The 21,010-nt window shown below is 36.8% G+C and overlaps 1 protein-coding gene across 2 annotated transcripts in view; it reads right to left on the reverse strand.

The window, feature by feature from the left end:
• The window catches only part of AKAP12 (A-kinase anchoring protein 12), a 55,782-nt gene that overhangs the window by 1,137 nt on the left and 33,635 nt on the right, over positions 1–21,010 (reverse strand). Inside the window, exons 3-4 of one of the 2 annotated variants that reach the window (XM_087970107.1) lie at positions 5,086–8,888; positions 677–4,794 (exon numbers count right to left, since the gene is read on the reverse strand). In XM_087970107.1, coding sequence (XP_087826233.1) covers positions 685–4,794; positions 5,086–8,888 — 7,913 coding nt within the window. In that variant the 3' untranslated portion in view covers positions 677–684. Of the gene's footprint in view, positions 1–676; positions 8,889–21,010 lie in introns of both variants that reach the window. The other variant, XM_087970098.1, reaches the window with a different exon arrangement.

The following is a 21,010-nucleotide window of genomic DNA, read 5'->3' on the forward strand; positions in this document are numbered from 1 at the left end:
AAAGTAGTTCACAGATTGGCAATAATTGTATTATAATGAAAGAAAAAGGATTGAATTTGTGTAAATATAGTACAAAATTATGAATGTTAGGTGACACCAATGGATGAATGGAAATAAGGCAGGGAACTAAAGAAAATGCAATGGAGGCACCTGGAGATAAATACGATATTATTTGATGGGGAAAAAGTCACAATTGCAGGTGCAGATGGTATTAAAATTGCATGGCTGCTGTAAAGAAAACACACTAGAAAAATAAAGCAGAGTTGTGGAAATCAGATAACTACAACAAGTGAAAAACATCTAACACAATTTCTTAGTCTGGAAGGCCTTGGAAGCAGTGGGGAAGGTGAAACAATGGCCATGCAACACATTTGGGGAACAAGTTAGGGAAAACTATGCTGAAGTCCCCCCTCCTCAACTAACTCTGTGGCAAATCTTATTTACTGAAATTAGAACAAGTCCTTCAAGCAGAAATCCAAAATACCACCTTAGGCATTTATTTCTTCCCCATTTCAAATAAATATTTTTAGCATAAATTATTTAGCTATTATGTATTGTTTTCAGAACCAGAAGTATATAAATATATTGCATATATTTTATCTTGTTGATAAAATCTGAAAAGATCTAATTATTTATTTAAGCTACTACAGATGAATTATTTTAGTTAAATACTTACATAAAACCTCAGAATTTTCTGAGTTTTGTCTGAAGTTGAGGACTGTCATCAGATATGGGGTCTTCCTCTTTAGGCATCTCAGGAAATTCTGTTGATTGACTGTAATCTTCTTTTCTCTTCCTCTGAGTCTGATGTTCTATTAACTTTTCTTGGTTTTCATCTATAAGCCCAACTTCTAAATCTTTTATTGTTGATTGTTCTGTTTCAAGAGATCCTACTGGATGATCTGCTGAGACAATATTTCCTAGCATGATGTTTTGAGTCTCTGTTGAAACAACTACATCCGCTTTTAATTGAGGCTTTGAATTGTATGTCTTACTTTCTGTTTCATTTAAAATCTCTTTCACAGTTTCAAGATCAGTGTCTGTCTTTCTGGAATTCCAGTTTTCTCTATCTTCAGAAACTATAGAATATGAAGGCATTTCTTTTGCTACTTCAATGGCGTCTTCTGTCTCTGCATTTACAGTTGCTGGCTGAATTTCATGATTTTTCTCTTCTGCCAGAGACACTTGGTGATCAACTTGTAAAACTTCCTGAATTCCACATTCATTTAAATCCATTAGACACAGTTCACTCTTCTGCTTTAAAGGAGAAATAGCCTCTTCTGATTGTTGAAATTGAGCAACTGCACTAATTTTCTGCACAATTTTGTAACTCTGAGACTCTATTGTTTCAGTCTGAACATATTTTGGAAATTCAGTAGAGGTCAGGACTTGTTCTGAAGTCATCACCTTTTGCTCAGCTTCTTCCTGAGATGAAGATGTTAGAAGCTCCATTTCTGGAGGTGATTGAGATGTACTCGTTTGTGAATGTTCTCTGGTGCATCTTTCTGCTAATTCTTCTGCAAATTCACAAGAGGGTATTTCTTCTGAAGTCATCATCACCTTTTCCTCAGTTTCTACTTCTGATGAAGATTTTGGCATCTCCATTTCTGGAGGGGATCCAGATGTACTCATCTGGACTGCAACTTCTCTGGTGCATTTTTCTGCTGATTCTTCTGAAAATTCAGTACAGGGTATTCCTTCTGAAGTCATCACCACTTTTTCCTCAGTTTCTACTTCTGATGAAGATTTTGGCATCTCCATTTCTGGAGGGGATCCAGATGTACTCATCTGGAATGCAACTTCTCTGGTGCATTTTTCTGCTGATTCTTCTGAAAATTCAGTACAGGGTATTCCTTCTGAAGTCATCACCACCTTTTCCTCAGTTTCTACTTCTGATGAAGATTTTGGCATCTCCATTTCTGGAGGGGATCCAGATGTACTCATCTGGAATGCAACTTCTCTGGTGCATTTTTCTGCTGATTCTTCTGAAAATTCAGTACAGGGTATTCCTTCTGAAGTCATCACCACCTTTCCCTCAGTTTCTTCTTCGGAGGAATATTTTGGCAGCTCCATTTCTGGAGGAGATCCAGATGCACATGTCTGGAATGCATCTTCTCTGGTACATCTTCCTGCTGATTCTTCTGAAAATTCAGTAGAGGAGATGCATTCTGAAATCATCGGCTTTTCCTCAGTTTCTTCTTCAGATAAAGATTTTGGCAGCTCCATTTCTGGAGGGGATCCAGATGCACCTATCTGGAGTGCACCTTCTGTTGTGCATCTTCCTTCTGTTTCTGCTGGAAATTCAGTAGAGGGGATGCTTTCTGAAGGCATCACCTTTTCCTCAGTTTCTTCTGATGAAAATTTTGGCAGCTCCTTTTCTAGAGCGGATCCAGATGCGTCTGTCTGGAGTGGACTTTCCCTGGTACATTTCCCTGCTGATTCTTCTAGCACTAAATCTATTTTCTCTGGAAATGCCGTTTTATCTGCATCAGGATACAGAAGTGCAGCTTCACTTTTCTGCTTTGAAAGAGTCCTGGACTCTTGTTTAAACTGAGCAACTGCATTCTGGATTATTATCTGCACAAGTTTATAAGCCCGAGATTCTATTGTTTCAGGCAGAACATCTTTCTGAAATTCAGTGAAGGGAATTCTTTTTGAAGTCATCACCTCTTCCTCAGTTTCTTTATCAGCTGAAGATGTTAGCACCTCCATTTCTGAAGGGGATCCAGAGGTACTTGTTTGGAGCACACTTTCTCTGGTGCATCTTCCTGATGCTTCTTTTAGCATTGACTCTATTTGTTCTGAAAATGCCACTGGATCAGGATCAGGGTATATAACTACACTCTTCTGCTTTGAGATAGCCATGGACTCTTGTTGAAATTGAGCAACTGCATTCTGGATTATTATCTGCACAATTTTGTAAGCCTGGGATTCTATTGCTTCAGACTGAACACTTTTTGGAAATTCAGTAGAGGGGATTCTTTCTGAAGCCATCATCACTTTTTCCTCAGTTTCTTCATCAGCTGAAGATATTGGCAGTTCCATTTCTGGAGGGGATCCAGGTGCATTTGTCTGGAGTGCATCTTCCCTGGTGCATTTCCTTGATGATTCTTCTAGCGCTGAATCTATTTTCTCTGAAAACGTCCCTGCATCATGATCAGGATATAGAACTGCAGTTTCACTCTTCTGCTTTGAAAGAGCCATGGACTCTTGTTGAACTTGAGCAACTGCATTCTGGATTATTTTCTGTGCAATTTTATAAGCCTGAGACTCTGTGGTTTCAGGTTGAACCTCTTCTGGAAATTCAGTAGAGGGGATTCCTTCTGAAATCATCACATTTTCCTCAGTTTCTTTATCAGCTGAAGATATTGGCAACTCCATTTTTGTATCTAAACTAGATGAACCTATCTGGAGTACGTTTTCCCTGGTGCGTCTTCCTGCTGATTCTTCTAGCACTGAACCCATTTTCTCTGAAAATGCCACTTTATCAGGATCAGGATACAGAATGGCAGTTTCTCTTTTCTGTTTTGAAAGAGCCATGGAGTCATGTTGAAATTGGGCAACTGCATATTGGATTATTATCTGCACAATTTTGTAAGCCTGAGACTCTGTGGTTTCAGGCAGAACAACTTTTGGAAAGTCAGTAGATGTTGAGACTCCTTCTGAAGTCATCACCTTTTGCTCAGCTTCTTCCTGAGCTGAAGATGTTGGCAGATCCATTTCTGGAGAGGATCCAGATGTACCCATCTGGAATGCAACTTCTCTGGTGCATTTTTCTGCTGATTCTTCTGAAAATTCAGTACAGGGTATTCCTTCTGAAGTCATCACCACCTTTTCCTCAGTTTCTACTTCTGATGAAGATTTTGGCAGCTCAATTTCTGGAGGCGATCCAGATGTACTCATCTGGAGAACAGTATCTCTGGTGCATTTCTCTGGTGATTCTTCTAGCACTGAATCTATTTTTTCTGAAAATGCCACTCCATCAGGATACAGAACCACAGTTTCACTCTTCTCCTTTGAAAGAGCCATTGGCTCTTGTTGAAATTGAACAACTGTACTAGCTTCCTGTGCACTTTTTAAACTCTGAGATTCAATTATTTCAGGCTGAACATCTTTTGGAAATTCAGTAGAGGAGATTCCTTCTGAAGTTATCACTTTTTGCTCAGTTTCTTCAACAGGTGAAGATGTTGGCAACTCCATTTCTGGAGGGGATCGTGTCTGGATTATACCTTCTCTGGTCCATTTCCCTGGTGATTCTTCTAGCATTGAGTCTATTTTCTCTGAAAATGCCACTTCATCAGGATCAGGATACAGAACTGCAGTTTCACTCTTCTGCTTTGAAAGAACCATGGACTCTTGTTGAAATTGAGCAACTGCATTCTGGATTATTATCTGTGCAATTTTGAAAGCCTGAAACTCTATTGTTTCAGGCTGAACATCTCTTGGAAAGTCAGTAGAGGAGATTCTTTCCTCAGTTTCTTCTTCCAATGAAGATGGTGGCAGTTCCATTTCTGAAGGGGATCCAGATGTACCCATCTGGAGTACACCTTCTCTGGTGTATCTTCCTACTGATTCTTCTAGTATTGAATCTGTTTTCTCAGAAAATGCCACCTTATCATGATCAAGATACAAAACTGCAGTTTCACTCTTTAAAAGAGCCATGGATTCTTGTTGAAACTGAGCGACTGCATTCTCAATTATTATTTGTGCAATTTTGTAAGCCTGAAACTCTATTGTTTCAGGCTGAACATTTCTTGGAAAGTCAGTAGAGGGAATTCCTTCTGAAGCAATTACCTCAGATGAAGATTTTGGCAGCTCCATTTCTGGAGAAGATCCAGATGCACCCATTTGGAGTGCATCTCTGGTGCCTATTCCTGCTGATTCTTCTAGCATTGTATCTATTTTCTCTGAAAATGCCATTGTGTCCAGATCAGGACACAGAACTGCAATTTCACTCCTCTGCTTTAACTGAGCAACTGCCTTCTGGATTATTATCTGCACAATTTTGTAAGCCTGGGACATTGTTTCAGGCTGAAGCTCTTTTGGAAATTCAGTAGAGGGGATTCTTTCCGAAGCCATCATCACCTTTTCCTCAGTTTCTTCTTCAGCAGAAGATATTGGCAGCTCCATTTCTGGAGGGGATCCAGGTGCGCCTTCTCTGGTACATCTTCCTGCTAATTCTTCTAGCACTGAATTTATTTTCTCAGAAAATGCCTGTTTATCAGAATCAGGATACAGAATTGCAGTTTCACTGTTCTGCTTTGAAAGAACCATGGACCTTTGCGGAAATTGGGCAAGTGCATTTTGGATTATTATCTGCACAATTTCGCAAACCCGAGACTCAATTGTTTCATGTTGAACATCTTTTGGAAATTCAGTAGAGGGGATTCCTTCTGAAGTCATCAGCTTTTGCTCAGTTTCTTCTTTAGCTGACAATGGCTGAACGGTTACTTCTGTCAGACTCACACTAATCCCCTTTTCATCAGGCAATTTAATTCTTTCAGCAACACTTTGCAACATTTCCTGTGTTTGTTTATTTAATTCTTCCAGGTCTTGCTCATTTTCCTCGATCTCTTGCACTGGTGTAGCTATTTCTGTAGTATCAGGAGACTCAGTTAGCCTTGAAACTGCCGAAATCATTTCAGTTGTCTCTTCAGCACAAGACATTTCAGTTGTTTCTTTAGCACAAGATATTTCAGTTGTCTCTTCAATGACTGAAGCTTCTTCCCTAGCTGTAACTGCTTCTGAGGTTAACTCCAGGTCCCCGATTATACTATCACCACTAATATCCTTTCTCATTTGTGGCCCAAGTTTAGTAACCACTACTGTTTCTTCAACAATTCCAGTTCCAGAAAGCTGCTCAGACTGTTCCTCATCATCATTCACATGTTCAGTGGACACAGTCACAGCAGCTGGTATCCAAGATGGTGATCTTTCTTCAATACTTATAATTGCTCTCTCACCTTCTAGCACTGAGACAGCAACTGCATGAACTAATCCTTCAATGACCTGCTGAGTTACTGATGTACTTTCTGACTTTTCTATATTTTGACTTGGAATTTCCTTATCCATATCATCTTGCTCTGATTTTTGAGCTTCAAATTTCTCTTGCTCAGCAGCATCATACTCTGATAAAGGAACCACAGCTGGAACATCAAAGTCCTCCTCATTCGTTCCTGTCATTTCTTCTCCAGCTTCTAGAACAGGAGCATGCTCTGGTATTCCATCAGACTTTTTCTTCCTACGACCAGGCATTAATTTTTTAAATGAAACCCAGGATTCTTCTTTTCCGGTATCCCCATCTAAGGTAGCAGCATGTTCTAAACTTGGAACTGTGATGGGTTCATCATTTTTCTCTTCCATCCTTGTTTTCGATTTTCTTCTTGGAGTTACTAGTCTTTTAAAAGATTCCCATGTTGAAATTCCCTCTGTTTCAGATGGGCTTCCTGCTTGTTCTGGTGAAGAACTTCCTTGTCCTTGATCACTTTCATGTGAGTTAGTAAAGATGGTATCATGTACTGCTTCTTTATTTGGTGCACTCTCGTCTAATTTTTGTTCATCTTGAGCAAATCTTTGTCCAGTTTCTTCATCAGAAGATGAAGATTTTCTGCTTCTTCTCTTTGATGAGCCTACACAGATTAAAGCTTCCCATGATACAGAAGTATCAACTTTTTTCTTGGGCTCATCTGCACTTTTTTCTATTTTTTGTTCCTCACCATTTTCTTTAGTATCTTCCTGTTCATCATTAGGTCCACTTTCGGTTGTCTTATCAAGTTCTTCTTCTCTGTCACCTTCAGAAAGTCTCCTAACCCGTTTCTTTGGAGTCACCATTTTTTTAAAAGATGCCCAAGGTGTAACACTTTCTCTTTTCTTCTCTGCATCTAAAGGAAACCCTTCTTCAGCTTCAGGAATCTGTGCAGCATCAGGGGCCTTTTCTATGGATTCTGTTATTTCTTCAGGAGAAGAAGCAGAACTCTCTCCCCTTGGGTCATCTGGACTTTCTGCAGTATCAGACAACTGCTGTGCTTCTTCTGCTGCTTCCTCTGGTTTAGCTTCTTTCTTTCCTTTGCGTTTCTTTCTTGACATTTTCTTTAAGCCAGGACCCGTAAAAAGTTTCTTTAAAGGGCTGCCTTGCATCTTGGCTTTTTCTTGAGATGACAACAATTCTGCCTCACTTGTTATTATGCCTTCTGGGAGTTTGCCTGCTGCAGCATCAAGACTGCTTGGGTCGGTTTGGATGAAGTGTTCCTTCGCTATTTCAAGAACTGTTTCTGTGACTTTTAACTGTTCAACGGTGGGCTGTTCTTTCTGAAAGTCATCATTTGTTTCCACTAATTGTTCAAGAACTACTTGTTCTTTTTTAGTTATTTGGATTTTTTCTTCTGTCACAACAGCTCTAACACCAATATTGATCTCTCTAGGTTTTTCATCAAAAACCTCTGTGGCCAGAGGAGCCCTTGGTTCTGATTTTTCTTCTATTATTTCAAAAGGTTCCTCAGGCTTTTCTATTGCTACTGGAGACAGTGAATCCAATTGGTTTATTTCGTCTTCAAATACTTTATTTAAAAGTTCTGTTTTTGATTCATGCAATGCAACAATACTTTGCTCTATGCCCATTAGACTTTTTTGTACTCGTTCCAATTTTTCCTTGGACTCCAAGTCAGTCTCCCCTTCCAAGATTATATCCATTTCTTTTATATTTTCAGCCAGTTCTTCTGCTGGTGGTTGCTCCCTGGGAGTGCCAGTTTCTTTCAGATCAGTTTCTGATAAGACTTTCCTCTCTTTCTCGCCTTCCATTTTTTCATCACTGGCTTCAAAAGAAATGTCTTTATTTATATTTTCAGCCAGTTCTTCTGCTGATGGCTGCTCACTGGGAGTGCCAGTTTCTTTCAGATCAGTTTCTGTTGAAACTTTGACCATTTTTATTTCTTCTTCCCTTTCTTTCTCACCTTCCATTTTTTCATCACTGGCTTCAAAAGAAATGTCTTTATTTATATTTTCAGCCAGTTCTTCTGGTGATGGTTGCTCCCTGGGAGTGGCAGTTTCTTTCAGATCAGTTTCTGCTGGAACTTTGACCATTTTTGTTTCTTCTTTTCTCTCTTTCTCACTTTCCATTTTTTCATCACTGGTTTGGAAAGAAACTTCTGACTCATCTTTTTCTGGTGTCTGTTTTTCTTTTTCTAATTCTTCTTCAGCAATTATTACTTCTGTCACTTCTTTCTCCATTTCCTGTTCTTGTTTTTCTTTCTCAGATTGCACTTCTTCTTTAGATTTTCTGAAGCTTGTCCTTTTTCTAAACCCAGCCCAACTCTGAGTAAAAAACTTTCTTAGAGGTGATGCAGTTTCAGCAGTTGATGGGCTTACCGGAGACTCTGGAGATTTAATCCCATTGTTTTTAATTTCTGCCTCTTTGCTTTCTGCTTCAACAGGGCTTTCTGTTACTTTCTCAGATGAGGTTTCTCGTTCCATCTCCTCAACTTGAGTTTCTTCCTCAGTCTTGCCTACAGAGGCAGTGATTTCACTTTGTGTGGCTTCTGCCACTGTCTCTGTCTTGAATTGTTTATAGTCTTCAGCTACATCACGAGACCCTTCTGCGACCTCTGGCTTTACATCTAATAGCTCAACAGGTTCAGCTTTCTCTGTTTTATCCTTTTTAACTGTAAATTTGAATCCAACTAATTTAAAAACCTTTTTAAATCCAACATCATTTGATGGAGATACACTAGGCTGATCTTCTTTTTCTTCTGATTCCAGCTGTTTATTAGCATCTTCTGGGTCTTTCTGGGTCTCATCTTCATTTGACTTGTCATTTAATTCTGGTGGGCTGGTCTTGATATTTTCAGGAGATTCCTCTTCCAGAATTAAATTTGCCGCTTTTGTTTCACCAACTGTAAAAAATATATACAAAGATGATAAAAATTTAGAAGTGGCATAACAGTTAATTAATTCATTACATAACATTAGAGAAGTGTAATCATACCTTATTTTGTTAACCTATAAATTTTCTGGATGTACATTTCCAATCAAATGTACTAAATTTCATGTATAAATTGATTTAAGTCTCACTTCGTTTTTGAAGTGATACATTTTGTATTTATAATAGAAAAAAACAGCAATAGACATTAATCTTAAGAAAATTTCAATCCAGATTTGTTTTGTTTGCTTATCATTTTTTTCTTGAATGTTTATTACCTCATAATTTCCTTAGCAAAGTCTCATATTTTCTACAGAAATGAAGTTCAGTTTATGTTTTTAAGACACATAGTACTCGGAACTAAGCTAGAAAGAGTTTTGTAGTATAAAATTGTCTTTGTTTAAAAAAGATTTTGAGAAGAATCAGCTTCTTAACTGATTATATGTTTTAGGAGAAAAAGCAGTGTGTCAGTAATGGAATCCATAACATAAATATGGATATTTAGAAAGATGTAATATATATATATGTATATGGGAAGTACAAATAAAAAAGATTTTGAAGAGTATATATTGGATATATGGATAAACTATCTTATTTCTCAAGTTTTGACATATTACTCTTATTCCAAATTTTAAGAATATAGTTTAATGATAACTTCCATGAATTTTAATGCAAGCTACGTGTTATGCTTATGCACTCTTCAAAAATGATTCAAAATAAGAGCTTCAGAACTTGTGCAAGTAAAGTCAACTCCTGATATAATTTTTAAAGGAATTAAAATGCTTCTTTTCAGGCTTATATGGAAAAAAGATGGTGTGCTTTGCAAGGGCTGAAGTACCGCACTTTTTCCAAATCATTTTCAAAGAATGCACTGTCCTAGTGTATAGGAATGGGCTCTATTTTGTGTGTATAATGAAATTGTGAAGTTGTGCAGTGTCAGAAGCAAGCCAGTGGCATGGCTTATTTTTAACTCATTGTGTAATTGTCTGTAAGTGATCAAATTGTGATTTGGTATACAATTTTTGAATGCCTACTTATTGAACAGATTATTAGTATCCTGAAATGGTATGAATTTTTTGTGTACAATTCCAGTTATATTCCAAGTTTAGGGTTGCAGGGGCACAAATCCCATAATCCCTAACCATGGGCCAAACTCAGTAACAACTAAAATGCTATAAATGACTCTATTTTATTTTAATTTAGAAAATTAAACCTCTACAGGCCTTAACATTTGAATGAACAAACCTATGCAGCATTTTCTGGACTATTGTCAAAAAAACACATTCCTCTAAAATCAGTCATGCTGGATACCATGTGGAATTTTCGGACAAGTATATATCTGAAACATTTTCAAAATATTTCTGTAATTATATATTTCAACTTGCATGATTAAAATATTGTTTATTGTGAAATCACCATAGTCTAATTTGCAATATCATTCAGATTAAGCAGGAACATTTTAAATATATCAATTATAAGAAATTCAGTTTATTTTGATACACACACACACACACGCTGAAAGCATTCTAACAATTAAATTATAACTGAATTGTTTTGCTTCATATATTTCCTCAACATGAACAAACCATAATAAAATTATAATATATGGCATTTTGCCCATCTGGCTTCCAAGTCCAGCCATTCTTGTACAAACTGGGGAGGGGAGGGGTGTACCTTCAAATCAGTCTTGACTCCTGGCAAACGTTTGGACAAGTTCCTGCAGTTTGCTTGGCAAGATTTTGGAAGTGGTTTGCATTTATATCCTTTCTAGAGCTGAGAGTGTATGTCTCAGTCTTGCAGCTGACTTTGGACCTAAGGCAGGACTATATTCAAGATTCCCAGTGTCTTAATCACTACATGCACCAAACTGTCTCTCTATCCCTGTATGGTATCTTTGAAATATTGTATGTATCTAGACTTTCAGAAAGCATTAAAATTATTCAGTCACTATTTGAAAGCATTACCTTCCCATGCCAAGAAGTAAAACAATAACTTGATTTGAATAACTTCCTATAAATTAACCTTTAGGAGAAATGAAAACAGAATTAACAATTCAAAAGAGCTTTTAACAGTTGGTCATTTTTTTTTATTATTAAGCCACTGGTCCCCAGGCTTTTTAGTGAAAACAAAAGTGCCTGGCATCTTGTTTTTACTGAAGATCAACATTTATTTTCTTACCTGAACCAAATCCCTTTTAAAAGTTTTTTTGCTGCTTCATTTCTAATTCCCTGCCCTGCAGGTTTTGCAAATTATCTTCAAAGATCTTTCAATAAAAATAGGCTCTATTTTTTAAATACAATGTAATGAAACATGTTAAGCATTTCCACTTGAATGCAGCTCTGGCCATGGTGATATATCAGTAATGAAAACAGGCGCTAGGTGAACATACTACATGTAAAAGTGATTTGGAGACATTAGAAATTGTTGATATTGAAATTATGTATGTTTACATTAGTAAACACTCTACATTTCAAATGTCTTGTGGAAAAAGAAAGCTCTCATTCCAGCTCAGCTTTTACAGATGTTTTCAAGATACAAAGAACTAGATTAGTTAATCTAATAACTATTAAAGGCTTAATAGCCAAGGCAGATCCAAACTTTACTCAAATTGTGCATGGATATCTATATAAAGGGAAATTAGCTTAAGAAACCTCAACTTCCTTTCTCTGCTTCATATGGTGTGTATGTTCAAAGAATAATCAGGAAATTATATATATGTAAGAATTTAAATATGCAAGCATAGTTTGAAATTGAAAATACTTTTTAGTGAGCTGCTTTCTATTTAGAAATAACAGATTACAACATTAATGAAAACAGGATCTAAATACTGAAATACATTTCATATTTTAATCTGGTTCAATCATCATGGCTGAAAAATGTGAAGCTATGCTTAGTCTGTTTTCCTTTTATACACTGATTTTCCTATTTTGTGTTGGACACATCATTCCCATCCGCCAAATTGTTACTTCATGGTGCAGAATGGAAAAGGGATTATCTGATGTCCTACTTCTCATCTCTTTTCAGCAACTCTTCTGTATATAAAAGGATTAAAACTGACACAGTCAAAGGCCACTTCCTTTTGGACTGTTCATGCTAATTAACCACAGCATTCTCCCAATGCCTTTTAAAGTGTGGTTCCTTTCAATATAGATATATTAATATATATGAAATGCAAATTATTGATATTATGCGCTCTTCCCTTTTTATTTTGTCTGTTGTTCATCTTCCTGTCTCTTTCTCTGCTTTAACCATTTTTTGCCCCGTTTGCCAGTTAACTGTTGATAAACTGCTGATACCTAATAAACAGCAAGCTAAATTTTTGAACTAAGTGTTAAATTTCTGAATTAAGTGTGTGCTCAGTCTGATCCGAATAAATGGAAATGACTGGGGATGAGCTGGATGCAAACTTAAGTGGAGATTACCAGTTTATTTATTGCTTTTATATCCTGCCTCTTTAGAAAAACTCAAGGCTTCGAATAATAAAACTAATAGGGAAAACAGAATTATAATTAAACATAATTAAACATAACTGAATTGGAACTACATTAATAAAGAGACAACCAACTATTATAATCATTTCGGCAGATACACGTTTAAATAATTGCTCACCTAAATAAAATGCAAGTAGGAAAATAAAGAAAAAGGAAGCTTGATGGTCCTTGACAAAAGTTTCTAATTATGAATACAGCCACTGAAAACTCATGGTGGTAGCATTAAGTAAAAGCCAAGAGGGCTGGCACACTAAAAAGAAGCCCAGGAAGACTTGTAACAGAAAAAGAAAAGAAAGAAAAAGAAAGAAAACCAAATAGTACCTAGCGATGTTGCTCGAGCAAGAGATCACATGCTTCATATAATAAATCCTAATCCCTGAGTTGGTCTATTTGGCCAAGGAAACAAACAAACCAGAAGAATGATGTCAATTTCTGCCACTCCAATGATATATTTCATGGCTAACAGACTCTTCAAACAACTACTAAACCAACAACTCTATAAACGTACATCACCCAAACGAGTCCACAGAAATTAGTATTGATAAAAGGAGGTGGAATAACTCTGTTATAACAGCAAAGGTGTGGCCAAAGGCTGAATGTGGGATGTGTTCACAAACTGCCCGTGTTCAAATTCCAAGTCAAGCTAAAGTGGGAGAAAGCCAGTTTCCATGGTATGACTTTGATCATATATCCCCACCATTTTCAAGGAGAACATCAAAAATTGTTTTGAAGTCCTGAACCTCCTTGATAGGGAATCAGAGGAACTGTGGAATGAACTTAGGAATTTCTTAAGATTAATATGAAAAGAGGCTGCCAAAGGCGTAGCAATAGAAAAACTAAACTGGACATAAGAACAAATAGTGGAAATTGACATGACGGGAAACCAAAGCCAAAAACACTCAAAGATCACAAGAAGGAACTTAAAAAAAAGAATTTCAGACTTGTTAGAACAAGCAAGAAACAGTACTGCCATGATATCTCAACAGTTATCAAAGATGAAAAAGAATGGGGTGGGGGTGGGGAATGAGGAAAGTTTTCCAAAAGATCTCTGAAGTAAAAAGGTAGTCCAACTTTGAATATGTATGCAAAACATCAATGGATAGATATTAAATCGTTCAGACATGATTTCACAACTAGAGGAATAAACCTGTAGTATGCTGCTGTCAAGACGACTCTTATCAATCAGAAAGGTCGGCAGGTCAAATCCCTAGTGCCGTGTAACGGAGTGAGTTCCCGTTACTTGTCCCAGCTTCTGCAACCTAGCAGTTCGAAAGCATGTAAAAATGAAAGTAGAAAAATAGGAACCACTTTGGTGGGAAGATAATAGTGTTCCGTGCGCCTTCATTTAGTCATGCCGGCCACATGACCACAGAGACGTCTTTGGACAGTGCTGGCTCTTCGGCTTTGTAACGGAGATGAGCACCACCCCCTAGAGTTGGAAACAACTAGCACATATGTGCGAGGGGAACCTTTACCTTTATGCTGCTGACACTGCTCTGGCAGCTGAAAATGCACATGATCTACAAATTCTAGGAATGAAAATCAAGGAACACCACCTTAGAATTGATCATATTCAAGAGGTAGACAGCTTCTGCCTATTAGGAATCAAGCAACAACAAGAGGAACCAGAAGTCAAGTCATATACCACAGACTAACCCAGTCTATATTTTAATATTTTACATTTTAATGTGTACTTCTACAAAACTACATAAAACATCTAATGTACTTTATTAACAAAATAAACAACAGAGGGCAGCATTTCACTGTTAAATCTTATTTTCATCTCCAAAAATTTACATTATACTTTCTTCTTTTTTTTGTTTTTCTCAAGGCATTTTTATGCATTTCTTTCCTTTGAGAATGTATGTGTTTGCATTGTAACCTTGTTTTTCCCTTTTCTCTTATTTCTTTATTTATTAAAAATGTAAAAACAAAACAAAACACCCCCAGTGCTTGAGCCTGTTGTGAAATTGTTGGTATAGGCCTGGGAGATATTACAATTTGGTTCCAAATTGGCAATAAAGCCAAGTATTGCAATAAAGCAAGTTACAGGCACATTTTTGGGGGGAGGGGGAATTGACATGGATAGTCTTGCTCGATGCAGGGTTGCCACAAACCTTCCATTTTCAGAATAAAACAAGATACACCTCTACACCATCCGAGTTCTAATTAATAACCAGTTATCTGGATAAATTAAAAAATACTTAAACATTAAAAACAATTTAAAAATAGAATATGAACATAAATCTAAATCCTAAACAAATAAAAAAGACACTCATCCAGTACAACTTAAAATCAAAACTAAAAGAAATTAGTTATTGACCTGGAGCCAAGCCCAAAATATGCCAGACATAAGCAAGGTACTTTGGAAGTCTTCCACAACTGAAAAGATCATCTTCATATTGAGATCCAACTTTAAACTAAAAAGGATTTTAGTCAAACCCTTCATTCCAAGTCCCAGTGATACAGGAAAGATAATCTTGAGGGGAGATGGGCAGCAAACAAATTTAATAAAACAATAAAAAATAAAAGGCAGTGGCTGTGAAGTGGGGGACAGATCTGAATCCAAACTGACAAATTTTGTTCCACAAACACAAAAAGGAAGTTGACCATGGGATCTACAGAAACAAACACTTACCAAGCAAAACAACGCCCTACAGTTAAACCAAAACAGAAAGAAGCCTGATCAATCACACACCATGCAAAAGTAAATAAAAACAGCTACTGTTAGTGTTTGGGGATTAACCCCTAGCAGAGTATTGCAGCAGTAGTCAAACCAGGAAGGGCCCAGAGTATACACACACTGAACACAAACACTGTTTGTAGTTTAAATAGTTTTTAATCCATTTAGAGTTTAAAGCATTGTCATTCAGTCCAATAGTCATTCACTATATTTCCATCCAGTAAGACTCACTATTACATTCCAAGTTAAGAGTCCTTACAATATCTTTATCAGCCGATAAAGATATCTTCTCCTCCTCCGGTGCCTCTCTCCAGAGGAACAAACGCTGGATATTCAGCAAGACGCTCAAACAGTAGAACAGTAGAATTACGCAGTAAATCAGCAAACAGTAGCAAACAAGAACAGTTCAGTCACAGGCACTCACAATTAGTCGCAGTAAGACACAGTTAGTCGCAGTTAAGACAGAGGCAGTCGCAGTAAGAATTTCCAGCTTCTAATGCTTCCTTATATTGTAACTTCTAACCGCACCCTTAATCGGCTAATTGCCTGCAGCATTGTGCTTAAAGTGATAAGCACTTAAACCATGATATCTAAGTTTTATATATTTATTCACCCAAACCATATTTGGTATCAATGTTATACCTAACATACTCCCCTTTGGGTGAAATAAATATATAATACCTTTACAATCTAACCCCATATTTTTCACAACTCTCCTGGTGCTTACTGGCACCTTGGGCTTTAGTAAAATTATCAGCTAAATTGTCCTCCGACATACAGTACTCTAGCTGAATCATCTTACTTCTTACAGATTGTCTCACGTTTAGGTGTCTTAGATCTGTATGCTTGCTCCTTGTTTTTACTGCAATATTTGTGGCCATTTGAATTGCTGCCTGATTATCTTCATGTATAATTATAGGATAATCTACAGTTATACCTATATCAATTAACATTTGTTTATACATTATTAATTCTGTACATAACAGTGATAAACAGGAGAATTCTGCCTCCATAGTAGACAAACTTATATGCTGTTGTCTTATTGACTTCCAGCCTATTAATGTCTTACCCAGCATTATGGCTGTTCCTGAAGTCGACTTTCTAGTGTCTCTTTCTGATGCAAAGCTAGCATCTGCATAAGCACACAGAATTAAATCACCCTTTGGTTCTAAATACAATGAATAATTCATTGTCTTTTTAAGATATCTTAATATCCTCTTAGCTGCAATCCAGTGTTTTTCACATGGTGCAGAATTGAATCTAGCCAACTGATTCACGCAGTACGAAATATCTGGTCTAGACCAATTACTAATATAACTCAAACTACCAATTAAAGATTGATAAATCACCTTATCAAACTCCGGGCTTTGTTCATCAGTGTTGCTAAACTCCTGACTCATTGGAGTCTTAGCCGGCTTACAAAGCTCCATCTTATAATCTTTTAGCAATTTGCTTATCTTATCTTCCTGAGATATCTTAAAACCTTTCCGTGTTTTCTTTATATTCAAACCGAGATACTTCTTTATCTCCCTAATTGCTTGATCTTTATTCTCTTTCCTAATGATGCTATTATTTTATTTGCTTCATCATTAGTTTCAGTTATCAATGCAATATCATCAGTGAACAACAATAATAATGATACTTTCCCATTTGTCTCCTCTTAAACAGACATGGATCGGCTAAACTAGCTTTAAATCCTATATTGTTTAGTTCCTTTACAATATACTGGTTCCATTCATAGCCTGATTGTTTAAGACCATAGAGGCTTTTCTTTAACAACCAACAATCATTATTATCCTTATTTTCACTTTTAATACCAACAGGTTTTTTCATATAAATAGTATGTCTTAATGGGCGTGCAAGTAAGCAGTTTCCACATCTAGATGGTTAACTATATAGTTTTTACTAGCTGCCCACACTAAAGCTGCCCTCAAGGTTGCTGCCTTAAGACTAGGTGCAAACACCTCATCGTAGTCATTGGCATTCTGCCTAAAACCTTGGGCTACTAACCTTGCCTTATGGATTAAATTACCATCTTTATCTGTTTTTACCTTAAATATCCATTTGCAGCCAATGGATTTCTTACCTACAGGTAATTTGGCATTTTCATACACTTTCATATCTCTTAATGAATTCAGTTCCTTATTCATTGCTGCATACCAACTTTCTTTTTCCTTAGTAGGATACTTTTTAATTTCTTCAACAGAATTAGGAACTTGATTAATCTGGCACACTGTGTTAGCCTGGTACCTATCAGGCGGTCTAGATACATGTGTAGTTCTTCTGGGAATTACAGGGCTTACAGGAGGACTTTGTTGAACTACTACCTGTTCATCTTCCTCATCCTGTTCAGCTATTGAATCTGTTTCTTCCTTTATGGGCACTATTTCATCCTGTATTTGTCTCTTTACTTTATTTTTAAAGTTACAGGGATAACTAATGGGATTTCTATAGGATTCAATAACTACATCTTTATTGGCATCCTGTTCTAATTTCTCCCATCCTTCATGTTCTAGAAATTGGGCACTAGCACTACATAACACTTTAGATGTGCCTTTCTCCCAAAATCTATATGCCCTATGGTTTGCCTGATAACCAACGAAGAAAAATCTTTTAGCTCTATGTTGCCCTTTTTTTTCTGAGTTGTGCAGGAATATGCACCCATGCTGGTGCACCAAATGTGTGCAGGTAACTTAGGTCAGGTTTTCTGCCATGCCACCTGGTGAATGGTATTTCACCTGTTGTTGTATTAACAACGTTGTTCAATATGTTATTAGCACACATTGTAGCCTCCCCACAAAGAATCAGGTAACCCAGAATCATTTAACATTGTTCTAACCATTGCCTGTAGTGTTTGGCCTCTTCTTTCAATAAAAGCGTTATGTTCTGGCCTGTATGGAGCAGACTTCTTATGCTCTATTCCAGCTACCTTAAGTCTGTTCTGGAATTTGTTATTAATAAATTCGCATCGTTATCTGTCACCAGGGTTATCAGTTGTCGTTTAGACTTTCTTTCAGCAAACCTAAGCCAATTGAAAAATGTTGATATGTTTCAGTTTTGCTTTTCATTAAATAGCAAAACCCATATCTAGAATAATGGTCCATAATGCTCAGTATATATCTAGCACCCCCATACTGGGTTTCTTTGGGCCTATGATGTCTGCAAATACCACTTCTAAAGGTTCTTTTGTTTTGAAACCATTTAGCCTATTTGCAGGCAATACCTTGCTCTTATCTTCACAGCAAACATTACAACGCAAATATTTATCACAAGGTTTTAACCTTATTCCTTCAGATAACTCAACTGTACGTTTTAGCATTTTAAAATTTACATGCCCCAAACGCCTATGCAATAAAAGGATACATTCATTATGAGGTTTTATATTATTAAATACAGTTTGAGCCTCCCTTTCTTACTATTATCTAAGACATATAATGTTCCATTTAAAGCTGCAGTTACCCTTTTGTTATCTTTTTCAATTATGCAATTATTATCCTTAAAAGTAATTACATAACCTAATTTATCTAATACCCTTACTGAAAGCAAATTAAACTTTAGTTGCGGTACATACAACATTTTTATATCCTGGTTTATGCACGGACAATGTGCAAAACCTTCACCTTTCGCTTTAAGATTCCAGCCGTTTGCAAGAGATATATGTTGAGAGCTTTTAGACATTTTTATAAATTTTGTCTTATCTCTTGTGATGCAGTGGGATGCGCCACTGTCAACCACCCATAGATCATTCTTCACATCAGAGTTGCTAAACATGGCTAGTTCAAATGCTTTCTTTGGCTTTTTTATATTCTGGCTTTTTCTTTTTGCAAAATCTTGCCAAATGTCTCTGCCTCCACAATTAAAACACTTTTTAATTGTGTATGCCGTCAAGATAAATTCTCTTCTTCCAGGTGCTGTACTTTGCTAATCTGGTTTCTTTCAAGCTTTGAAGATAATTTCTCTTCTTTCTTATCTTCTCTCAGCTCGTCACGCTCACGCCTTCTTCTGGCTTCTTCTAGTAGCCTGCCTGTAATCTCGGTTAATGAGAGGCTTTCTTTGGCAATACCTCTAACGAAGTCACATAGTCATCATAGCTTTGATCTAATGAAGATAATATTATGTAGACTTGTTGCAGTTCATTAAATATAAGCTCTTTTTCATGCAAATCTTGAAAAATGCTCTTCATACAGTTTAAATGAACTAACATATCTCCATTCCTCTGAAGATGCTCTCAAAAGCTTCCGTGTAAGATTTATATGCGCTCCCACACTGTCCCGAACATAAATCTTCCTGAGGTTCTCCCAGCAGTTTGCAGCATTTTCTTCTCCACTAATATGGACAAGCTGCTGATCACAGAGAGTCAGTCCTATGATGCATAAAGCCTGCTCATTCTTCAGTTTAAAGTCTTGTAACTTTTCGTTATCAGCAGCAGCAGCAGGATCCCAGCTACTCACATCTGGTGAGTTTGCTATAATGTCCCACAAACCTTCTTTACGTAGAAGTAAACTACATTTCATTGACCATGAAACATAGTTTGTTCCATCCAGCCTGGATATCATGGACAGTTGTGACAAATTTACTTGTGCCATTACTCTTCAGATATTGTGACTATTTTAAACTAATTAAAACAGTTTGTTTTTACAGTAATGTGCAACTCACACCAACTCTCTCTGCTATATCCTGGTTAGTAAGACTATGCTGCTGGGCCCATAACCAATGTTAGTGTTTGGGGATTAACCCCTAGCAGAGTATTGCAGCAGTAGTCAAACCAGGAAGGGCCCAGAGTATACACACACTGAACACAAACACTGTTTGTAGTTTAAATAGTTTTTAATCCATTTAGAGTTTAAAGCATTGTCATTCAGTCCAATAGTCATTCACTATATTTCCATCCAGTAAGACTCACTATTACAGTCCAAGTTAAGAGTCCTTACAATATCTTTATCAGCCGATAAAGATATCTTCTCCTCCTCCGTGCCTCTCCAGAGGAACAAACGCTGGATATTCAGCAAGACACTCAAACAGTAGAACAGTAGAATTACGCAGTAAATCAGCAAACAGTAGCAAACAAGAACAGTTCAGTCACAGGCACTCACAATTAGTCGCAGTAAGACACAGTTAGTCGCAGTTAAGACAGAGGCAGTCGCAGTAAGAATTTCCAGCTTCTAATGCTTCCTTATATTGTAACTTCTAACCGCACCCTTAATCGGCTAATTGCCTGCAGCATTGTGCTTAAAGTGATAAGCACTTAAACCATGATATCTAAGTTTTATATATTTATTCACCCAAACCATATTTGGTATCAATGTTATACCTAACAGCTACCATGCCTACTTCAACCGTCCCCAGATAAAACATACACATGCACAGAAAACAAACTCCAAATACAAGCTCACCAGTTTATTATTTTCTTGTTTTCTAGACATCTGGGGGTATGGAGCACCTATTGAGACCAGAGGCATTTTTAGGCATTTTAGGAAATTTTAAAAAAGGAGCTGCAGCAACAGTATGATTAGAACATTAAGAATTTAAAATCTGCATATATCAGATGCACAATCCTCTGCCAACTCCATCATATAATAAACTAACCATCAATATCCTCCTTGTACCTATTTTATAACTGCCTTTCAAGTTCCCAAGCTTTATCAAGAAAAATAATAATTTTAAAATACAAGAAAGTCAATTTTCGGCATTCTACCACAGAGATTTAAAATCATATTAAATATGAAATAAAATCTAAGTTGTAGTCATCTAGTTGATGCTAGTTGGTTCTCTGCAGTTTCTCTCATTCAGTATATACTTTTAGGGCCCAACAAGTTTTGTGTTCTTATTTCCCTGGGCGAATATTTTACTAGAAAAGATCTGCAGCCTATACCATAATTTAATCAAGTTATAAATGTTATAATCATATTTCCTCTTCATTAT

Source organism: Notechis scutatus, chromosome 1 (genome assembly GCF_049901735.1).
Source record: "Notechis scutatus isolate UNSWTSFEM ecotype Mainland chromosome 1, rNotScu1.2, whole genome shotgun sequence".
NCBI lineage: Eukaryota > Metazoa > Chordata > Lepidosauria > Squamata > Elapidae > Notechis > Notechis scutatus.